The sequence below is a fragment of the Saimiri boliviensis genome, chromosome 9 (assembly GCF_048565385.1).
Source record: "Saimiri boliviensis isolate mSaiBol1 chromosome 9, mSaiBol1.pri, whole genome shotgun sequence".
Taxonomy (NCBI): Eukaryota; Metazoa; Chordata; class Mammalia; order Primates; family Cebidae; genus Saimiri; species Saimiri boliviensis.
The window spans coordinates 53,239,646-53,257,595 of NC_133457.1; the positions used below are offsets into that span (position 1 = coordinate 53,239,646).

Genomic DNA, 17,950 nt, shown 5'->3' on the forward strand with positions numbered 1-17,950 from the left:
TAGTAGAGCTACTTTTTTGTTTTTGAGACAAAGTCTCGCTCTTGTCGCCCAGGCTGTAGTGCAGTGGTGCAATCTCGGCTCACTGCAATGTCCGTCTCCCGAGTTCAGGCAATTCTGCTGCCTCAACCTTCTGAGTAGTTGGGATTACAGCCACGATGCCTGGCTAATTTTTGTATTTTTAGTAGAGACAGGCTTTCACCATGTCGGCCAGGCTGATCTTGGACTCCTGACCTCAGGCAGTCCACCCGCCTTGGCCTCCCAAAGTGCAGGGATTGCAGGCCTGAGCCACCACGCCCAGCCAGCCAAGCTACTTTTTATCCTGTATTGTTTATAAATGTCTAGATTGATGAAACTGAAATGAAATATTGTAATAACCAACATTTAATGGAAGGATTAATGGGTGCCAGGTCTTTCACTTTTACAAGTCTTACTTGTATTAAATGATTTCATTCTCAAAGTAACTATAAGCTAGGTGGTATTATTACCACTATTTTAGAGATGAGGAAACCTAAGAAAGATAGAATTGCCCAAGGTCACACAGCTAGTAAATGGCAGAACCAAAATTTGAACTCAGGATGTCTTCCTCCAGAGCCTGTACTTTTAGCCACTATGTTATACAACCTCTATGAGAAAATGATACTGTCAAAAAATGTAGGAAAACTAAAGGTTGTAATTGGCAGTATGGCTTGGGAAGAGAATGTTTCCCCCATTTTTATGCTTAAGCAATCACAGAACCTAGAAAGAACTGAGACTAGAGCAAGAAATTTTGTCACCAGAGAGAAACTAAGAAAAGTGCCTTAACTATCATTGGAATTTTAGCTAAAATGATAGATTAATGCCTTGTATAAATTGTATAATAAAAAATTACTTAAAATCTTAACATTTGTGTATGGTAAATCAGAAACCTTGAAGATTGATCTACAAAAGAAAATTATGATTTATGATATTATACTTAATATCCTTAAAGCTAAGCCTAATATCCTGGTGATGAAAGATGATAAAAGTATTAACATTGTATTTGTTTATGATTCACAGATTGGTTTTTTTTTTTTTTCGAGACAGAGTCTCGCTTAGTCACCCAGGCTGGAGTGCAATGGCGTGATTTCAGCTCACCCCAACCTGTGCCTCCCGGGTTCAAGCGATTCTCCTGCCTCAGCCTCCCAAGTAACTTGGATAACAGGTGCATGGTACCACGTCTGGCTAATTTTTGCATTTTTAAGCATAGACGGGGTTTCACCATGTTGGTCACGCTGGTCTCGAACTCCTGACCTCGTGATCCACCTACCTTGGCTTCCCAAAGTACTGGGATTACAGGCGTTAGTACCACACCCGGCCCTGATTCATAGATTATAGAGTAGGAAAGTCATCCCCGGAGGGTTATATTGGATTTTACTTGTAGTCAGGTGGAAAGCCATCTAGGCAGTGAGCCAGAAACCCAACTTTTGGGGTTGTTCTGCCATGACTTCACAGTATTGTCACCAAGATTGTTACCTTTGTGACTAGAAATGGATTATTATTCCCTATGTCTCAGCCTAAAAAATAAATGATTAAAGATGAAAAACCTGTGCCTTGAAAAAAAGTAGGCTTTTTGTTTTAATTTATTACATGAGTGCTAGGTTATAAAGATTCAGTTTTGGCCTGGCACAGTGGCTCATGCCTGTAATCCCAGCACTTTGGGAGGCCCAGGTGGGCAGATCACTTGGAGTCAGGAGTTTGAGACCACCCTGGCCAATATAGCAAATCCCATCTCTACTAAAAATAGAAAAATTGGCTAGGCATGGTGGCTCGTGCCTGTAGTCCCAGCTACTTGGGAGGCTGAGGTAGGAGAATCGCTTGGACCTGGGAGGTATAGGTTGCAGTGAGCCAAGATTGTGCTACTGCACCTCAGCCTGGGCAACAGAGTGAGACTCCGTTTAAAAAAAAAAAAAAAAAAAAAGCTGGTCATGGTGGTTCACGCCTGTGATCCCAGCACTTTGGGAGGCCAAGGCAGGTGGATCACAAGATCAGGCGATTGAGACCATCCTGGCTAACATGGTGAAATGCCGTCTATACTAAAAATACAAAAAATTAAAAAAAAAAAATAGCTGGGTGTGGTGGCATGCACCTGTAATCCCAGCTACTCGGGAGGCTGAAACAGGAGAATTGCTTGAACCCAGGAGGTGGAGGTTGCAGTGAGCCAAAATTATGCCACTGCATTCCAGCCTGGGTGATAGAGCAAAACTCTGTTTAAAAAAAAAACAAAACAAGTACTTGGATGTTGCTGCTCTGATTTGCTTAGAAAGTTGTAACATGTTTCTTGGCTCTGTAATAGTTGTGAGGCTCTCAGAAAGCTCCCAATGTTATTGCTTAGCCCAGCGAAAATAGAGTAATTGGGCCAAAATAGTTTTATAGAGGTTTTTGTTTTTGTTTTCAGTTTGGTATTGGTAGTCTTTATTTTATAGAAAACATATGAAAAACAGAAGCTATTGGTAGGGTTTATTTTATAGAAAACATGAAAAACAGAAGATACTTAAGTTGGAGGCCTTTCACAGTGTAAACATATACAGACAGCATTAGAAATATTTATTCCTTATGGAAAGTATGAACGCATTCTAGCTTTGTTAGATTGATTGGCAGTTGTCTTTTTTTTCCTCTCTAGTGATGCTATTGCTGAGATTAGAGCCATTTGTATTGAAGAAATTGGAGTATGGATGAAAATGTATAGTGATGCCTTCCTAAATGACAGTTATCTAAAATATGTTGGCTGGACTCTTCATGACAGGGTAAGTTACTGTGTTATAAGCTTTGATAGAAGTTATGCTTGTCCCAGTCCTAAAATGCTAGGAATCAAAATGACAATAGTTGATTTTTCAGGAGTTTTAATCATGTGGAAATTTTAAGATGATGTAGCTGAATAACTATTTACTTGATGACTATGATGAAACTTGAAGCATTTGCCCACAGGTGAAGACCCTGTATTATTTAGTTACAATATTATCTTGAACCAAGTTTGACCACCTGATATATATAAAGTTTTCAGAGAAAATATTATTAGTTACATAATTTTTCTTAATTTATAGAATCAAGGGACTTTTTTATTAATATATAAAAATTAAGCTTTTTTTCTCACATTTTTTAGGACCATATCATGGTAGAGTCCTTTATCAGACTTAAAGAGATTCGTTGGATTTTAGAACATTTGATCTAAAAATCTAATTCTACCTTTAACCTCTTATAAAAGTCTCTGACTTTAAAAGGAATCCCACATAGAGTCCCAAAGAAGTAATTCTTAGAACAACCATGGGTAGGAGTGATAAGTTATTAGAATTTGGCCAGATGCGGCATTTAGGTATTGTAATAGAAACAACGTTAGAGTATATTAGAGCCTGAAAATAGAGCAATTACCATAAAAGCAACTGTAGTTCTCATTTTCATTACAAGTTATTTTATGGTTTTCTGAAGTATTTTTGTGGATACTACCTAATTTAATTATTAAGTTCCTATGGTAACTTTCCAGTGGAACAACTGTTCTCGGTTTTTTGCTCATCCGTTGTTGATCTTTTCGTTATATATGTTACATAATACTTTTGTTTGCTTTCCACCTATCTTACCTCCTGGGATACCATATTCAGTGAGCCATTTTCATAGATCTGTATGGACTGCCCTTCAATGATTGCCTATTACAATTATTATGCTCCCAACCCGATTGACTGTGATGATCAGGAGAAGCTTCCTTATCTGGGATCTTCACATCTCCATTGCTACTGGGAGCCAAATTCTCCATTTGGTCTGTGCTGAGATTTGTCCTTAGTCTGATGGCCAGGAGGAAGGTCTGTGTATATCAAGACAAGGGCTACTAGCATTTTCCTTTAGTCACCTGCCTTATTTGAGGCTTCCTTGTAAGTCTTTCAGCAAAGGTTGGAGTAAGGAGGACACATACTATCCTCTAAGAAGGGGACATGAGCTGTATTTTCAGGCCTATAAATTCAGAGGAAATGGGGAGTTCAAGATTCTCACTGTAACCACACAGATATCCTTTATACTTCACTTTTTTCATATCATAACTCTTACTTTGGCATCAGAGAGTTGCCTGGGATTCAAAGTTCTTAAATTCTGTCACATTTACGGTTTAATGCTAGGCCTGGTCTTTAGTATCATCAGTTCTCTAAAGGAGATAAATGTTTTCAAAGAGGCAACACTTGGTTTGAACTAGTGATGAAACAGCCTGGCCCTGCCATTTTCTCTTTAGCCTTTCAGCAACACTTAACAGTAGCCACTCAATTTCACAATCTTTACAGTTACTTTTCACCCTGCTCCCTCCAGTGTAGAAATGTTGTGCAAGTTAATGCACATCCCCTTTCAACTAAAAGTGAAAATCCTAACAAACTGCTATCCTACATTAGAAACTATCAGTACTTCATCTACAACCATTGAGTCTTACCTCATAGCAATTTAGCCTTCAATAATCCAATTCCAAAATCCCTGGACTGCTCTTGATTCCAGCTGTCATAGGTCACATTCCCGAGATGCCAAGCCTGAGTCAGGGATTTTTGTGCTGGTGGTAATTTGAAGTTTGTACTCTCAAGAGTAATGTATTGGCTGGGTGTGATGACTCATGCCTGTAATTCCAGCACTTTAGGAGGCTGAGACAGAAGGATCACCTGAGGTCAGGAGTTCGGGACCAGCCTGGCCAACATGGCAAAATCCTGTCTGTACTAAGAATAAAATAATTAGCTGGGTGTGGTGGCAGGCACCTGTAATCTCAGCTACTCAGGAGGCTGAGACAGAAGAATCACTTGAACCTGGGAAGCAGAGTTTGCAGTCAGCTGAGATCTGCATCGCTGCATTCCAGCCTGGGAAACAGAGCGAAACTCCGCCTCAAAAAATAAAAGTAACTTATGAAAAAAATGAGGAAAGTATGACAAAGCAGGAAGGAGACTAATAAAAATGTGGTTTCAGAAGAAGTCTAATCCTAGCCTGATCTCACAGGGAGCTCTGGAGAGTGAATTGTACCTTAGAGGGTGTCCTGTCCAGAAGCAAGGAGGCTGGGCTGTTTTACCTTTGTATCTTTCTTTACTGGCTATGGGCCTCAACCTGGGCGAGAGAAGGGGAGAGGATGGGAGAGGAAAGATGTATCATAACCTCCTAGGGATCTTTGTGCTAGGTGGCTCTAGTTAACTGTAGTCCATTCTCCAGAGAGAGATACAAATATTTAACCATTAGCAGTTAACACAAGCAGACGCTGAAGAAGTAGCCCAGTAAAAGGTATCTGGGTAGGGCATTAGCAGCATCTGCCACAGATACTTTAGCTTTCTCTTGTGTGCTAAAGACTTACCAGCAAATATCATATCATCTCATAGCACATCTCATGATATGCTAGTGCAGGCTTGAATCAGCTTGCAAAAGAGTGATTATGCATCTCTCTTTATAAATGAGTTCATTGACATCTTATTGGTAGCTTAATATTGGCCATGAAGGCACCGTTTGCATTAAATAAATCTGCAGATAGAACAGTTCAGAACCCTATTCCTCAGAGCTGGTTGTTAAAATTTTTACCAGCGTATCTCTGTACTTAATCCCTATAATAATTTTATAAATGAGAAACCTGAGTATCAGGGTGATTAATAATATACTTAACATCTTGCATGTAGCTAATAAATTATATAGAATTGGAACTAAAATTTAGTTTTGTCTGATTCCAGAACTTGGACTTACACTGTTATAACACATAGCTCTTTTAGGGGATGGAAACTAATCGTGGGTTTAAAATTCTCTCTATGTGTCTCTGGATGATGTGGGATATACTGCGATTGAGTCAGAGTTGATAAATATTTGAAATAGACGTAACTTTCATGTAACTAAGGTGTTTTTGGTGCATTTTTTTTTTTAACATATAAGGGCAACACAGATTGTACAATTGCTCAGTCACATCCTATATTGAATTATAATATGTAGTAAGCTGAATGGTTACATTTTATTTTAGTCTTTCTATAGACTTGAAAATTGTAGTATGGAGTTGACTGCTTCTGTTATGTTTTTATTTGTATCTCTGAAGCAAGGGGAAGTCAGGCTGAAGTGTTTGAAAGCTCTACAGAGTCTATATACCAATAGAGAATTATTCCCCAAGTTGGAGCTATTCACTAACCGTTTCAAGGTAAGCATTAAGAATGATAAGCTTACTTTTTCTCTTTATAAATGCTATTTATAGCTAGTTTAGTAAATTACATTATAATACAAGTGTTTGGTTCATATTCTTTACTACGGCAGTCCCCAACCTTTTTGGCACCGGGGACCAGTTTCATTGAAGACAGTTTTTTCATGGACTTTGGTAGGGATCCGGGGAATCATTTCAGGACGCATTGCATTTATCAGGCACTTTATTTTTTTTTTATTACATTGTAAAACAATTGTACAATGTAGAATACAACTCACCATAATGTAGAATCATTGCAGCCCTGAACTTGTTTTCCTGCAGCTGATCTATTACTATCTTTCTTCACCCCCAGATGGGATATGGGACATAGTAACAGATCGTCAGGCATTGGATTCTCATAAGGAACACATCATGTAGATCCCTTGCATGCACAGTTCACAGTAGAGTTCATGTTCCTGTTGAGAATCTGATGACACTGCTGATTTGACAAGAGATGGCACTCATGCGGTAATGGAAGTAATGGAGAACATTTGTAAATACAGATAAAACTTCACTGGGTCACTTGCTCACCCATCACTCTCCTGCTGCTGTGTGGCCCAGTTCCTAACAGGCTACAGACCAGGGTTGGGGACTCCTGCTTTTACTACATGTTCTTTAAGTAAACCCATATGAAATAGATCAGTGAATCTCCTCTTTACAAAAGACGTTACCACGAGTTCTTATTTATTGCCTTTGGAAGAAGGCTCAACACTTGAAATTTTCTTTACAGCTTTTTTTTTCACCTGGGTGCAGGTGGGCTAAGGCCAAAAAGGGCATTAGCCTCTTTACAGCTTTTTATAAAGATACTAATTTTGTTAGTTAAGGGTTACCTGACACAGGCTTTAGGAAATAGCTATTGTTGAGAAAGATTTTAAATTACAAACAATTTATACTAACATCCCCTTTATGTGAGTAGGACTGCAATAATGCAGTTTCAAGAGTAAAGCTTTTTATTAAAGCCGTCACTAGTATTGCCTGTATATCCCAGAATACATTATATTAGGTCTGTCCCAGCTTATTTTCCGTTCATAGTTGGTTTGATTTTTTTTTTTTTTTTTTTTTTTTTTTTGAGACAGAGTCTCGCTCTGTCACCCAGGCTGGAGTGCATGGCGTGATCTCAGCTCATTGCAGTTTCCACCTGTGGGTTCAAGCGATTCTCCTGCCTCAGCCTCCTGAATAGCTAGGATTACAGGTGTGCACCACCATGTCTGGCTAATTTTTGTATTTTTAGTAGAGACAGAGTTTTACCATGTTGGTCAGGCTGGTCTTGAACTCCTGACCTCCTGATCCACCTGTCTTGGCCTCCCGAAGTGCTGGGATTATAGGCATGAGCCACCGTGCCTGGCCAATTGGTTTGTTTTACAGCCTTTTTTTTCCCCCCCCAGGATCGCATTGTGTCAATGACACTTGATAAAGAATATGATGTTGCTGTGGAAGCTATTCGACTGGTTACTCTGATACTTCAGTAAGTAATATCCGTTAATATTTTAACTTTATCTGTTGGTATTTTAATGCTTTTTTCCCCAGGATTTTTAATGTCCTATCTATATATAACCCTTATATATATATTTATCATTTTAGGTCCTACTTTTACATTTTAAGGTTAGATTTTAAACAAAGTATTTTATGTTTTTTTCTATTTTTGCTTTTTATTTCAACTATTGTTTACTTTTACACATAAAAATTATTTTATGCAGCCTAGAGAAAATATCATTGAAGTAGCTTGCCTTTCTTTTGAAAACAAAGCAGGCCCAGTGTGTTTGCTTCTGCTTATAATCCCAGCTTTTTGAGAGGCCAAGGTGGGAGGATCACTTGAGCCCAGGAGGACAAAGCTGCAGTAAGCCATAATGGAACCACTGCATTCCAGCCTAGGTGACATAGCAGGATCTTGTCTGATAAATAAATAAATAAATAACTCAGAGAGAAAGAAGGCTGCAAAAGGAAGAACCCTCAAAGGGATAGTTTCCCAAATAGACCTTTTTTGGAATAATACAGAAGAGGAATAAAAAAATAAGGCAATTAAATTATCTCACTAATATGATAGAGTTTTGAAAATAGTAATATTATAGCTGTATTTGTATTGGTTTGACTAAAAACTAGAAAGAATCTATGTGAGGAAATGTATATTCTAGCAAAGTCATAACAAATCCTCCTCTCCCTACTTTGTGATGGTACATCTATCACAAACTAAGTATCTATGCAGGGATCTACTGTTGTTTGAAATCCTTTTACATTTCGGCTCTAATACCATGCTCTTTATTATTGTGGCTTTATAATATATGTTATAAATATGGGGCGATATCCTCCTCTTTGTCTTTCTTTTTAAAATCCACTTACCTTCTTGTGGCTGTTTTTGTTTGATAAGAATTTTTAAAATATGCTTGTCAAGTCCTCAAAAACTTTGGTTGGAATTTTGATTATTAGAACTCCATTGACTTTTATGATGAATTTAGGACAAAGTTCTTTGCCTTATTTTATCACCTATGCATGAAAATGTTGGAATTCTCTTCTTTTTTAAAGAGAAGGATTCTTACTATATTGCCCACGCTGAATCGTATTAACAGATGTGATCATGGCAATATATTTATTTTTTTATTTTTATTTTTTTCTTTTCCATATCGAATTACTGCAGCGATCATGGCACATTAAAACTGCTAACTCCTGAGCTGAGGTGATTCTCCTTTCTTAGCCTCACAAGTAGCTGGTACTGGAGACATGTACCATGCCCAGCTGGATTTCTTTTTCTAAATATCATTAGGTCTTAGAGGGTTTAATTTTTTTCACAGAGATTATGCATTATTTAGTAGGTTAATTCTGAAATACTCTATGCTATTTTTGTTAGATTATTAGTATTGATTGCTGGGTTGTTGCTGAGGAAGAGAATTAATTTTTATGTTTGTGTAATATATAGACCCTATTTGAACTCCTATTTTGAGTTCTAGAATGCATTCTTATAGTTGATTTTGTTGGTTTTACTGTGTAGATTATTATATAACCTGGAAACAATTTCATATTTATCTCTCCCTTTTCCTTTTTTTTTTGTGAAACAGAGCCTCCCTCTGTTGCCCAGGTTAGTGCAGTGGCATGATCTCAGCTTACTGCAACCTCCACCTCCTAGTTCAATTGATTCTCCTGCCTCAGGCTCCTGAGTAGGGGGGAGGTACATACCACCATGCCCTGATAATTTTTATATTTTTAGAAGAGATGAGGTTTTACCATGTTGGCCAGACTGGTCTCGAACCCCTGACCTCAAGTGATCTATCCCCCTGGGCCTCCCAAAGTGCTGGGATTACCGGCATGTACCTGACCTGTCTCTCCCTTTTATAACCTGTAACTTTTCTTTCATTCTCCTGTATAATTGCATAGACAGGACCTTCAGCACTGTAACAATGTCACTGATAGCTATTCCTGTTCTTTTCCTAGGTGGTCATTTAAAGTTCTTTGTTTCTGTCATAGGTTTTAATATGGTAAAAGTTCCTTTGCATTCTGAGTTTTCTGGGATTTTTCTTTGATTAATGCACCTCAGTTAAATTAATAGATTTGTCTAATGGTAAACGCTGTTGCATTGCTAGAATAATTTTTTTTTAACATTACATATTTTGTTTTATTTAAATGCAGTATTATATTTCATATCTTACTTAGGATTTTACCTTTGTGTTCATGAGTAAATTTGATATAATTTTTTTCTTGTTCTTTTCCAACTTCATAATCAAGGTTGTATTCTTGTATTTTCTTTGTAAAATACTTTTTTTTTTTTTGGAGACGGAGTCTTACTTTGTTACCCAGGCTCTAGAGGTGCAGTGGCATGATCTCAGTTCACTGCAACCTCCACCTCCCAGATTCAAGTGATTCTCCTGCCCTGACTCCCAAATAGCTGAGACTACAGGTGTGCATCACCATGCCTGACTAATTTTTGTGTTTTTAGTAGAGATGGGGTTTTGCCATGTTAGCCAGCCTGGTCTCAAACTTTTACCTCAGGTGATCTGCCCTCCTTAGCCACCCAAAGTGCTGGGATTACAGGCATGAGCCACCTTGCCAGCCCTCAGATTTTAAGCTATAGAAGAAGACCAGGCATGGTGGCTCACACCTATAATCCCAGCACTTTGGGAGGATGATGCAGGTGGACCACCAGAGGTCGGGAGTTCGAGAGCAGGCTAGCCAACATGGCAAAACCCTGTCTGTCCTAAAAATACAAAAATTTAGTTGGACGTGATAGCAGGAACCTGTAATCCCAGCTACTTGGATGGCTAAAGCAGGAGAATTGCATGAACCCAGGAATTGGAGGCTGTAGTGAGCTGAGATGGCGCCAGCCTGGGTGACAGAGTGAGACCGCGTCTCAGAAAAATAAAAATAAGCTGTAGAAGAATTGTGGGCATTTTTTTCTTCTTCTTTTGTCTATATTTTCTGAATTTTACCTTATTATTGTCTTTTATACTCAATGAGGGAATATTACTTCCAAAGTAAGATAAAAGATGAGACAAAAAACCTTGAACTTTATAATGAACTTTACAAATTTTAAATAAAAGTAGAACAGAAAATAAACATTTGCTTTGGATCAGATGTTACTTTCTGTATTTTTTAGTGGAAGTGAAGAAGCTCTTTCCAATGAAGACTGTGAAAATGTTTACCACTTGGTGTACTCAGCACATCGCCCTGTAGCTGTGGCAGCTGGAGAATTCCTTCACAAAAAGTGAGCTAATTATCTTTGGAAAGAGGTTCCACTTTTATATGTTGTTTTGTTGTTGTTTTAGAGTTTGTAAAAGAGAGTAGCAATGACTGAACACAGTGCTAAACATGTCCATCTTATACTCTGCGGGGGGACTATAACAGCCTTAAGCCTATGTATACATTATGAATCACATCCTTGAGGATGCTGTCACTTGTGATGTCCTCCTTTTTTATGAAATCTTACAGGATGATTCTCAGCTAGATGTGAGTGGAGATTGGAGAGGTGCATGAAATCTGTAAAAGTTCCTCAAGTAATTGATAATTCATCACACTAGTGTTTTATTTTTTTCTTTAAAATTTTGAGGTCTGATCTTATTTTCTCAACATTTGTAATCTAAATGTGAAGCAGTATCACCTTCAGAATGCCTTCCAAGTTTTAATTTTTTTTCATTCTCTCCATTGTGATGAGGATGGATGGATGGATATATGGAAGTATGGATGGATGGAAGGATGGATGGATGGATGGATGGATGGATGGATGGATGGATGGATGGATAGATGGAGACTGGGTTTTGCTCGTGTTGCCCAGGTTGGAATGCAATGGTGCAATCTCAGCTCACTGCACCCTCTGCCTTCAGGTTCAGTGGATTGTCCTGCTTGAGCCTCCCAAGTAGCTGGGATTACAGGCATGCACCACCAAGCCCGGCTAATTGTTTATTTTTATTAGAGACAGATTTTCTCCATGTTGGTCAGGCTGGTCTTGAACTCCCAACCTCAGATGATCTGCCTACCTTAGCCTCCCAAAGTGCTGGGATTACAGGTGTGAGCCACTGTACTTGGCCATGATGAGGATTATTTTAATCAATAATTCATACTAATTCTGAAAGTTACATGTATAGTTGCAGTTTAATTTTTTTAAACCTTATTTATTTTTTGATAAAGCATAAAGCTAGTGAGAGTATATGCATATAAACACTTAGGAAGTACATTTTTTATTGTGATTTACTGCATACGTTTTATGTTCTATAATAAGTAGATTCATTCTTTAAAACATTTATGTATGTATGTATGTATGTATGTATGTGTGTATGTATGTATGTATGTATGTATTTCCCCCCCCACACCGAGATGTGGTCTTACTATCTTGCCCAGACTGGTCTTGAAATCCTGGCCTCAAGCAATTCTCTTACCTCAGTCTCCCAAAGTGTTGGGATTACAGGCATGAGCCACTGTACCCAGCTGATTAATTCATTTTTAAAATACAAGCATATTCTTGGTTATATGTATGTATCTTTGCTTTGTTTTGTGTTTTTTTGTTTATCGATTTAAATTACTAGCTTCCAATAATATTCATAGGTGAATATAAAAGTTTATTATGTATGCCTCAACCTCTCAAGTAGCTGGGATTACAGGTGTGTGCCACTACACCCAGCTAATTCACTACTGTTTATTGAAGAATCTGTCCTTTCCCCATAGTATGTTCTTGGTGCCTTTGCCAAAAATGAGTTAGCTGTAACTGTGTGAACTTATGTGTCTATTCTGTTGTACTGGTATATGTGTCTGTTTTTAGCCAGTATTATGTTGTTTAGGGTAGTAAGGCTTTGTAGTATATTCTGAAGTCAGGTAGTGTGAGGCCTCCAGGTTTTGCTCAGGGTTGCTTTGGTTATTATGCGTAATTTGTGGGACCATATGAATTTTAGAATTTTTTTTTCTATTTCTATAAAAAATGCCTTGATACAGGGATTGCACAGAATCTGAATGTCATTTTGAGTAGTATGGACATTTTAAACAGTCTTTATTCTTCCAATTCAAGAGTATGAGGTATCCTCTTTTTTTTTAATATTCTTAATGTTTTTCATCTGTGTTTTATAGTTCGTAGAGATCTTTGGTTAAATTTATTCCTAGAGTTTGTTTTTTTTTTGTTTTTTTTGTAGCTATTGGAAATGGGATTGCTCTCTTGATTTCTTTTTCAGATTGTTCACTTTTGCTGTATAAAAGTGCTACTGATTTTTATGTTGATTTTGTATTCTACTGTACAGAATTTCAGTGCCTTTTATTTCTTTTTCTTGCCTAGTGGCTCTGACTAGGATTTTCAGTACTGTGTTGTATAAAAGTGGTAAAATTTGTCTTCCTGGTCTTAAGTTCTTACAGGAAAGGCTTTAAACTTTTCCCCATTTAATATGATTGTAGTTGTGGGTTTGTCATATATGGACTTTATTATTTTGAGATGTGTTTCATCTTTGCTAGTTTGTTAAGTGTTTTTATCATCAAGGATGTTGAGTTTTTACACATGCTGCTTCTCTGTATTGAGAAGGCCATATGAGTTTTCTCTTTCATTCTGTTTATATGATGTATCACATTTACTGGTAATGAATATGGTTAAACTTTGTGTCCCTTATATAAGTGCTGCTTGATTATGGTGTATTATCTTTTTGATAAGCTGTCAAATTGGATTTGGTAGTTATTGTTTAGAATTTTTGCATTCATGCTCTCTAGGGATATTATTTAATAGTGAGTTTTTTTGATGTTATTTTCTCTTGGTTTGGTTTTGGCATCGGGGTGATGCTGGCATTGTAGAAAGAGCTTGGAGGTGTGCCCTGATCTTCAATTTTCTGAAATAATTTAGTAGAATTGGTGTTAGTTCTTCTTTATATGCTTCGTAGAATTCTGCACTGAAGCCAGCAGGTCCTGGGCTTTTTGTTTGTTTGTTTGTAGACATCTTCTTATTACTGCTTCAGCTTTGTTACTATTCTGTTCAGGTTTTTTATTTCCTTTTTTTTTTTTTTTGAGATGGAGTTTTGGTCTTGTTTCCCCGGCTGGAGTGCAATGGCATGGTCTCAGCTCAATGTAACCTCCTCCTCCCGGTTTCAAGCAATTCCCCTGCCTTAGCCTCCCAAGTAGCTGGGTCTACAGGCACCCGCCACCACGCTCTGCTAAGTTTTGTGTTTTTAGTAGAGACAGGGTTTCACCGTGTTGGCTGGGCTGGTCTTGAACTCCTTACCTCAGGTGATCCACCTACTTTGGCCTCCCAAAGTGCTAGGAGTACAGGTGTGAGCTGCCAAACATGGCCAGTTTTCTGTTTCTTTATGGTTCATTTGTGATAGATTGTATATTTCCAAGAATTTATTCATTTCTTTTAGGTTTTACATTTTGTTGGTAGATAGACATTTATAATAGTTTTTAGTGATCCTTTGTATTTCTGTTGTAACTATTATAATGTCTCTTTTTCTGTCTCTGATTTTATTTAGGTATTTTTTTCTTTCTTTTTTTTTAATTTAGCTGAAGTGTCCATTTTATTTATTTTTTTAAAAAACCAATTGTAGTTTCATTGGTCTTTTGTATTTAGTCTTAATTTCATTTATTTATCCTCTGATCTTTATTATTCCTTTTCTTCTGCCGAGTTTGGTTTTGGTTTTTGTTTTCTGAGACAGAGTCTCACTCTGTTGCTCAGGCTGGAGTGTGCAGTGGTGCGGTCTCGGCTCACTACAACCTCCGACTTCCTGGTTCAAGCAATTCTCTTGCCTCAGCCTCCCCAGTAGCTGGGATTACAGATAGGTGCCACCATGCCTGGCTAATTTTTATATTTTTAGTAGTGGCAGGATTTCACCATGTTGGTCAGTCTGGTCTCAAACTCCTGACCTCAAATGATCTGCCTGCCTCGTCCTCTCAAGGCTTTTTTTTTTTCCTCTCTTCTAGTTCCTTGATGTGTTTCATTATTGTTGTCTGTTTGAAGTCTTGCTACTTTTTTGATACAGATAATTGTTTTTATAAACTTTACTTTAGAACTGCTTTGGCTGTACTTCATAGGTTTTAGTATGTTGTGTTTCTTTTTTTTTTCTCTCTCTCTCACAAAATTCTAAAATTTCTTCAATGACCCATTTGTTATTCAGGAGCATGTTGTCTTATTTACATGGCCTTCTACAATTTCCCTTCCTTCTGTAATTGACTTTTAGTTTTTTTCCATTATGGTTCAAAAAATTACTCAATATGCATTCAGTATTTTGAAATCTGTAGACTTCTTTTGTAACCTTATAGCCTGTCCTGGAGAATGTTTCTGTTTGTTACTAGAAAAATTAGTATTTTGCAAGTGTTGGACTGAATGTTCTTTAAATGTCTGTTAGGTCCATTTGGTTTAGAATGCAATTTAACTCCAGTGTTTCTTTGGAAACATTGATTTATTTTCTGTCTGGATGATCTTCCCATTGCCGAAATGTGGACTGAAGTCCCCTATTATTATTGTATTGCTATTACTCTCTCCCTTTATGTTTATTATTTTTTAAATTTATTTGGGAGGTTCAATATTGAGTGTAAAGGTATTTACAATTGTTATATCCTCTTGTTAATATTGACTCTTTTATCATTGTAAAATTGTATTCTTTGCCTTTTTTAAATCATTCTTTACTTTGAGTCCATTTTATTTGCTAACAAATACAGCCATTCTTAACTAGTTTGGTCATGTTTTTTTATTCCATTCAGCCACTTCATATGTCTTTCAATTTGATAATTTAATCTATTTACCTTCAGTATTATTATTGATGGGTACCTGTTTACTATTGCCATTTTGCTTATTTTCTGGTTGTTTTGTAGATCCCATTGATTTTTTTAATCTCTCTCACTATCCTCCTTTTGGTTATCTAGTAATAAGTTTTGACTTTGTGCTGTTTTTTTCTGGTGTATTTATTATAGACATTGCTTTGTGATTACCCTAAGGCTTGCAAAAACTGTCTTGTAGTTAAAATAGGTTATTTTATGTAGGGCATGGTGGCTCACACCTGTAATTGTAGCACTTTGGGAAGCCAAGGCGGGCGGATCACTTGAGGCCAGGAGTTCAAGACCAGTCTGGTCAACAAGGTGAAAGCCTGTCTCTGCTAAAAATACAAAAATTAGCCAGGCGTGATGGCAGGAGCCTGTAAATTACAGCTACTTGGGTGGCTGAGGCAGGAGAATTGCTTGAACTCAGGAGGTAGAGATTGCAGTGAGCTGAGTGAGATAGTACCACTGCACTCCAGCCTAGGTGGCAGAGTGAGAACAGAGTCTCAAAAAAAAAAAAAAAAACCTCAGGAAAATAATACAGGTTATTTTAAACTCGTAATGACTTAACCTTGATTGCAAAAGATCATAAATAAACTGCACTTTAATGCCGCTTGCCTCTCATGTTTGGGCTTTTTGATGTTTCTGTTTACATTAAAAAATTTTTGCTTATCTCTTAGCAGTTGTTGCAGTTGTTTGTTTTTGGGTTTTTTTGTTTGTTTATTTTTTTGTTTTTGTAGAGACAGGGTTTTACCATGTTGCTCAGCTGGTCTCAATCTCCTGAGCTCAATCGATTCACCCGTCTCGACCTCCCAGAGTTCGCTGAAATTACAGTTGTGAGTCATCATACTTGTCCCCAGTTGTTAAATTTTTTATTTTTTATTTTTTTGAGACAGAGTTCCGCTCTTGTTACCCAGGCTGGAGTGCAATGGCATGATCTCGGCTCACCACAACCTCCACCTTCTAGGTTCAAGCAATTCTTCTGCCTCAGCCTACCAGGTAGCTGGGACTACAGGCGTGCACCACCATGCCCAGCTAATTTTTGTATTTTTAGTAGAGACGGGGTTTCACCATGTTGATCAGTATGGTCTCGATCTCTTGACCTCATATTCCACCTGCCTCGGCCTCCCAAAGTGCTGGGATTATAGGTGTCAGCCACCGCGCCTGGCCCCCAGTTGTTATTTTTAATAGTTTTTGTCTTGTAGTCTTCATACTTAAGATAAAAGTCATTTACTTACCACATTTATAGTGTTAGAGTACTCTGAATTTCTTTTAGTTTTCTTACTTTTACCAATGAGTTTTATACTTAGAAGTTTTCTTGTTATGCTTAGCATTCATTTCTTTCTAATTGAGGAACTCCTTTTGGCATTTCTTATAAGGCAGGTCTGGTGTTGATTAATTCCCTCAGCTTCTGTTTGCCTGGGAAAGTCTTCCATCTGTCTTTCATGTTTGAAGGATATTGTTTGGTATGGTATTCTTGGATAGCAGTTTTCTTTCTTCAGAACTTCAAATGTAGCATCCCAGTCTATCTTGGCCTTCAAGGTTTCTGCTGATAAATCTACTAAAAGCCATATTGGCACTCCACTGAATATGATATAATCCTTTTCTTTTCTTGCTTTGAATATATCTTCTTTGTCTTCGATTTTTGCTCATTTGATTATGATGTGTCTTGGGAAATTCCTCTTTGGGTTGGATTTGTTTGATGACAACTGAGCTTTCTATTCCTGGATGCTGTTGTCTTTCTCCAGATTTGGGGAATTTTCAGCCCTTACTCTTTTAATATGCTTTCTAGGCCCTTTTTGTCTCTCATCTCCTTTGGGAATGCCAATTTTGTGGAATTTAGTTGGCTTGAACATGTCCCATAATTCTCATAGGCTTTTTCATTTCTTTTTTTCTTTTTGCTTCTCTGATTAGGTACTTTCATATATTCTGCCTTCGGGCTCACTAATTCTTTCCTCTGTTTGATCAGTTTTGCTGCTGAAGCTTTCTGTTGAAAAATGCACGCTTTGAATGAAGAGACCTTCCAAACAGGCTTTGTGTGAGCAATATGGCTGTTTATTCACCTGGGTGCAGGTGGGCTAAGTCTGAAAAGGGCATTAGCAAAGGGCAGTGGAATAGGAGTTGATTTTATAGGTTTGGGTAGTTTTTTGGGGGGCGAGAGTGTTGCAGACTAAGATCAGTTACAGTGGTGGGGGTAAGGGGCAAGGAGTATATATGACCACAAGTTCAGTTACAGTGGCAGGGTTCGGTGAGAGGTACTTACATTATCATTAAAACAGTTAAGATGGCAAGGTTGGGTGAGGGACTTGTCCAGGGAAGTGATCAGGGACAATGGCGAATGCAGGCAAGGGGTGGGAGACATCAGCCGAGGCAAGCAGGACTTCAGACTTTTAGGCTCCAGGCTTCCATGTGGAGACCTGACACTTTGTAGTGAGTTTTTCACTTCAGTTATTAGATTCTTTATTTCTTTAATTCCTATTTGATTTTTATTTTATTTAATTTTTTGAGATGGAGTTTCTCTGTCACCTAGACTGGAGTGCAGTGGTGCAATCTCGGCTCACTGCAACCTCCACCTCCCAG

The 17,950-nt window shown here is 37.8% G+C and overlaps 1 protein-coding gene across 5 annotated transcripts in view; it reads left to right on the forward strand.

Annotated features, from left to right (window-relative positions):
• Window positions 1–17,950, forward strand: part of STAG1 (STAG1 cohesin complex component) — a 417,614-nt gene that overhangs the window by 266,192 nt on the left and 133,472 nt on the right. For all 5 annotated transcript variants that reach the window (XM_074405880.1, XM_074405879.1, XM_003930952.4 and 2 more), the window contains 4 exons: window positions 2,639–2,762; window positions 6,035–6,133; window positions 7,558–7,637; window positions 10,755–10,862. In XM_074405880.1, the coding sequence (XP_074261981.1) occupies window positions 2,639–2,762; window positions 6,035–6,133; window positions 7,558–7,637; window positions 10,755–10,862 (411 nt within the window). The remainder of the gene's footprint in view (window positions 1–2,638; window positions 2,763–6,034; window positions 6,134–7,557; window positions 7,638–10,754; window positions 10,863–17,950) is intronic.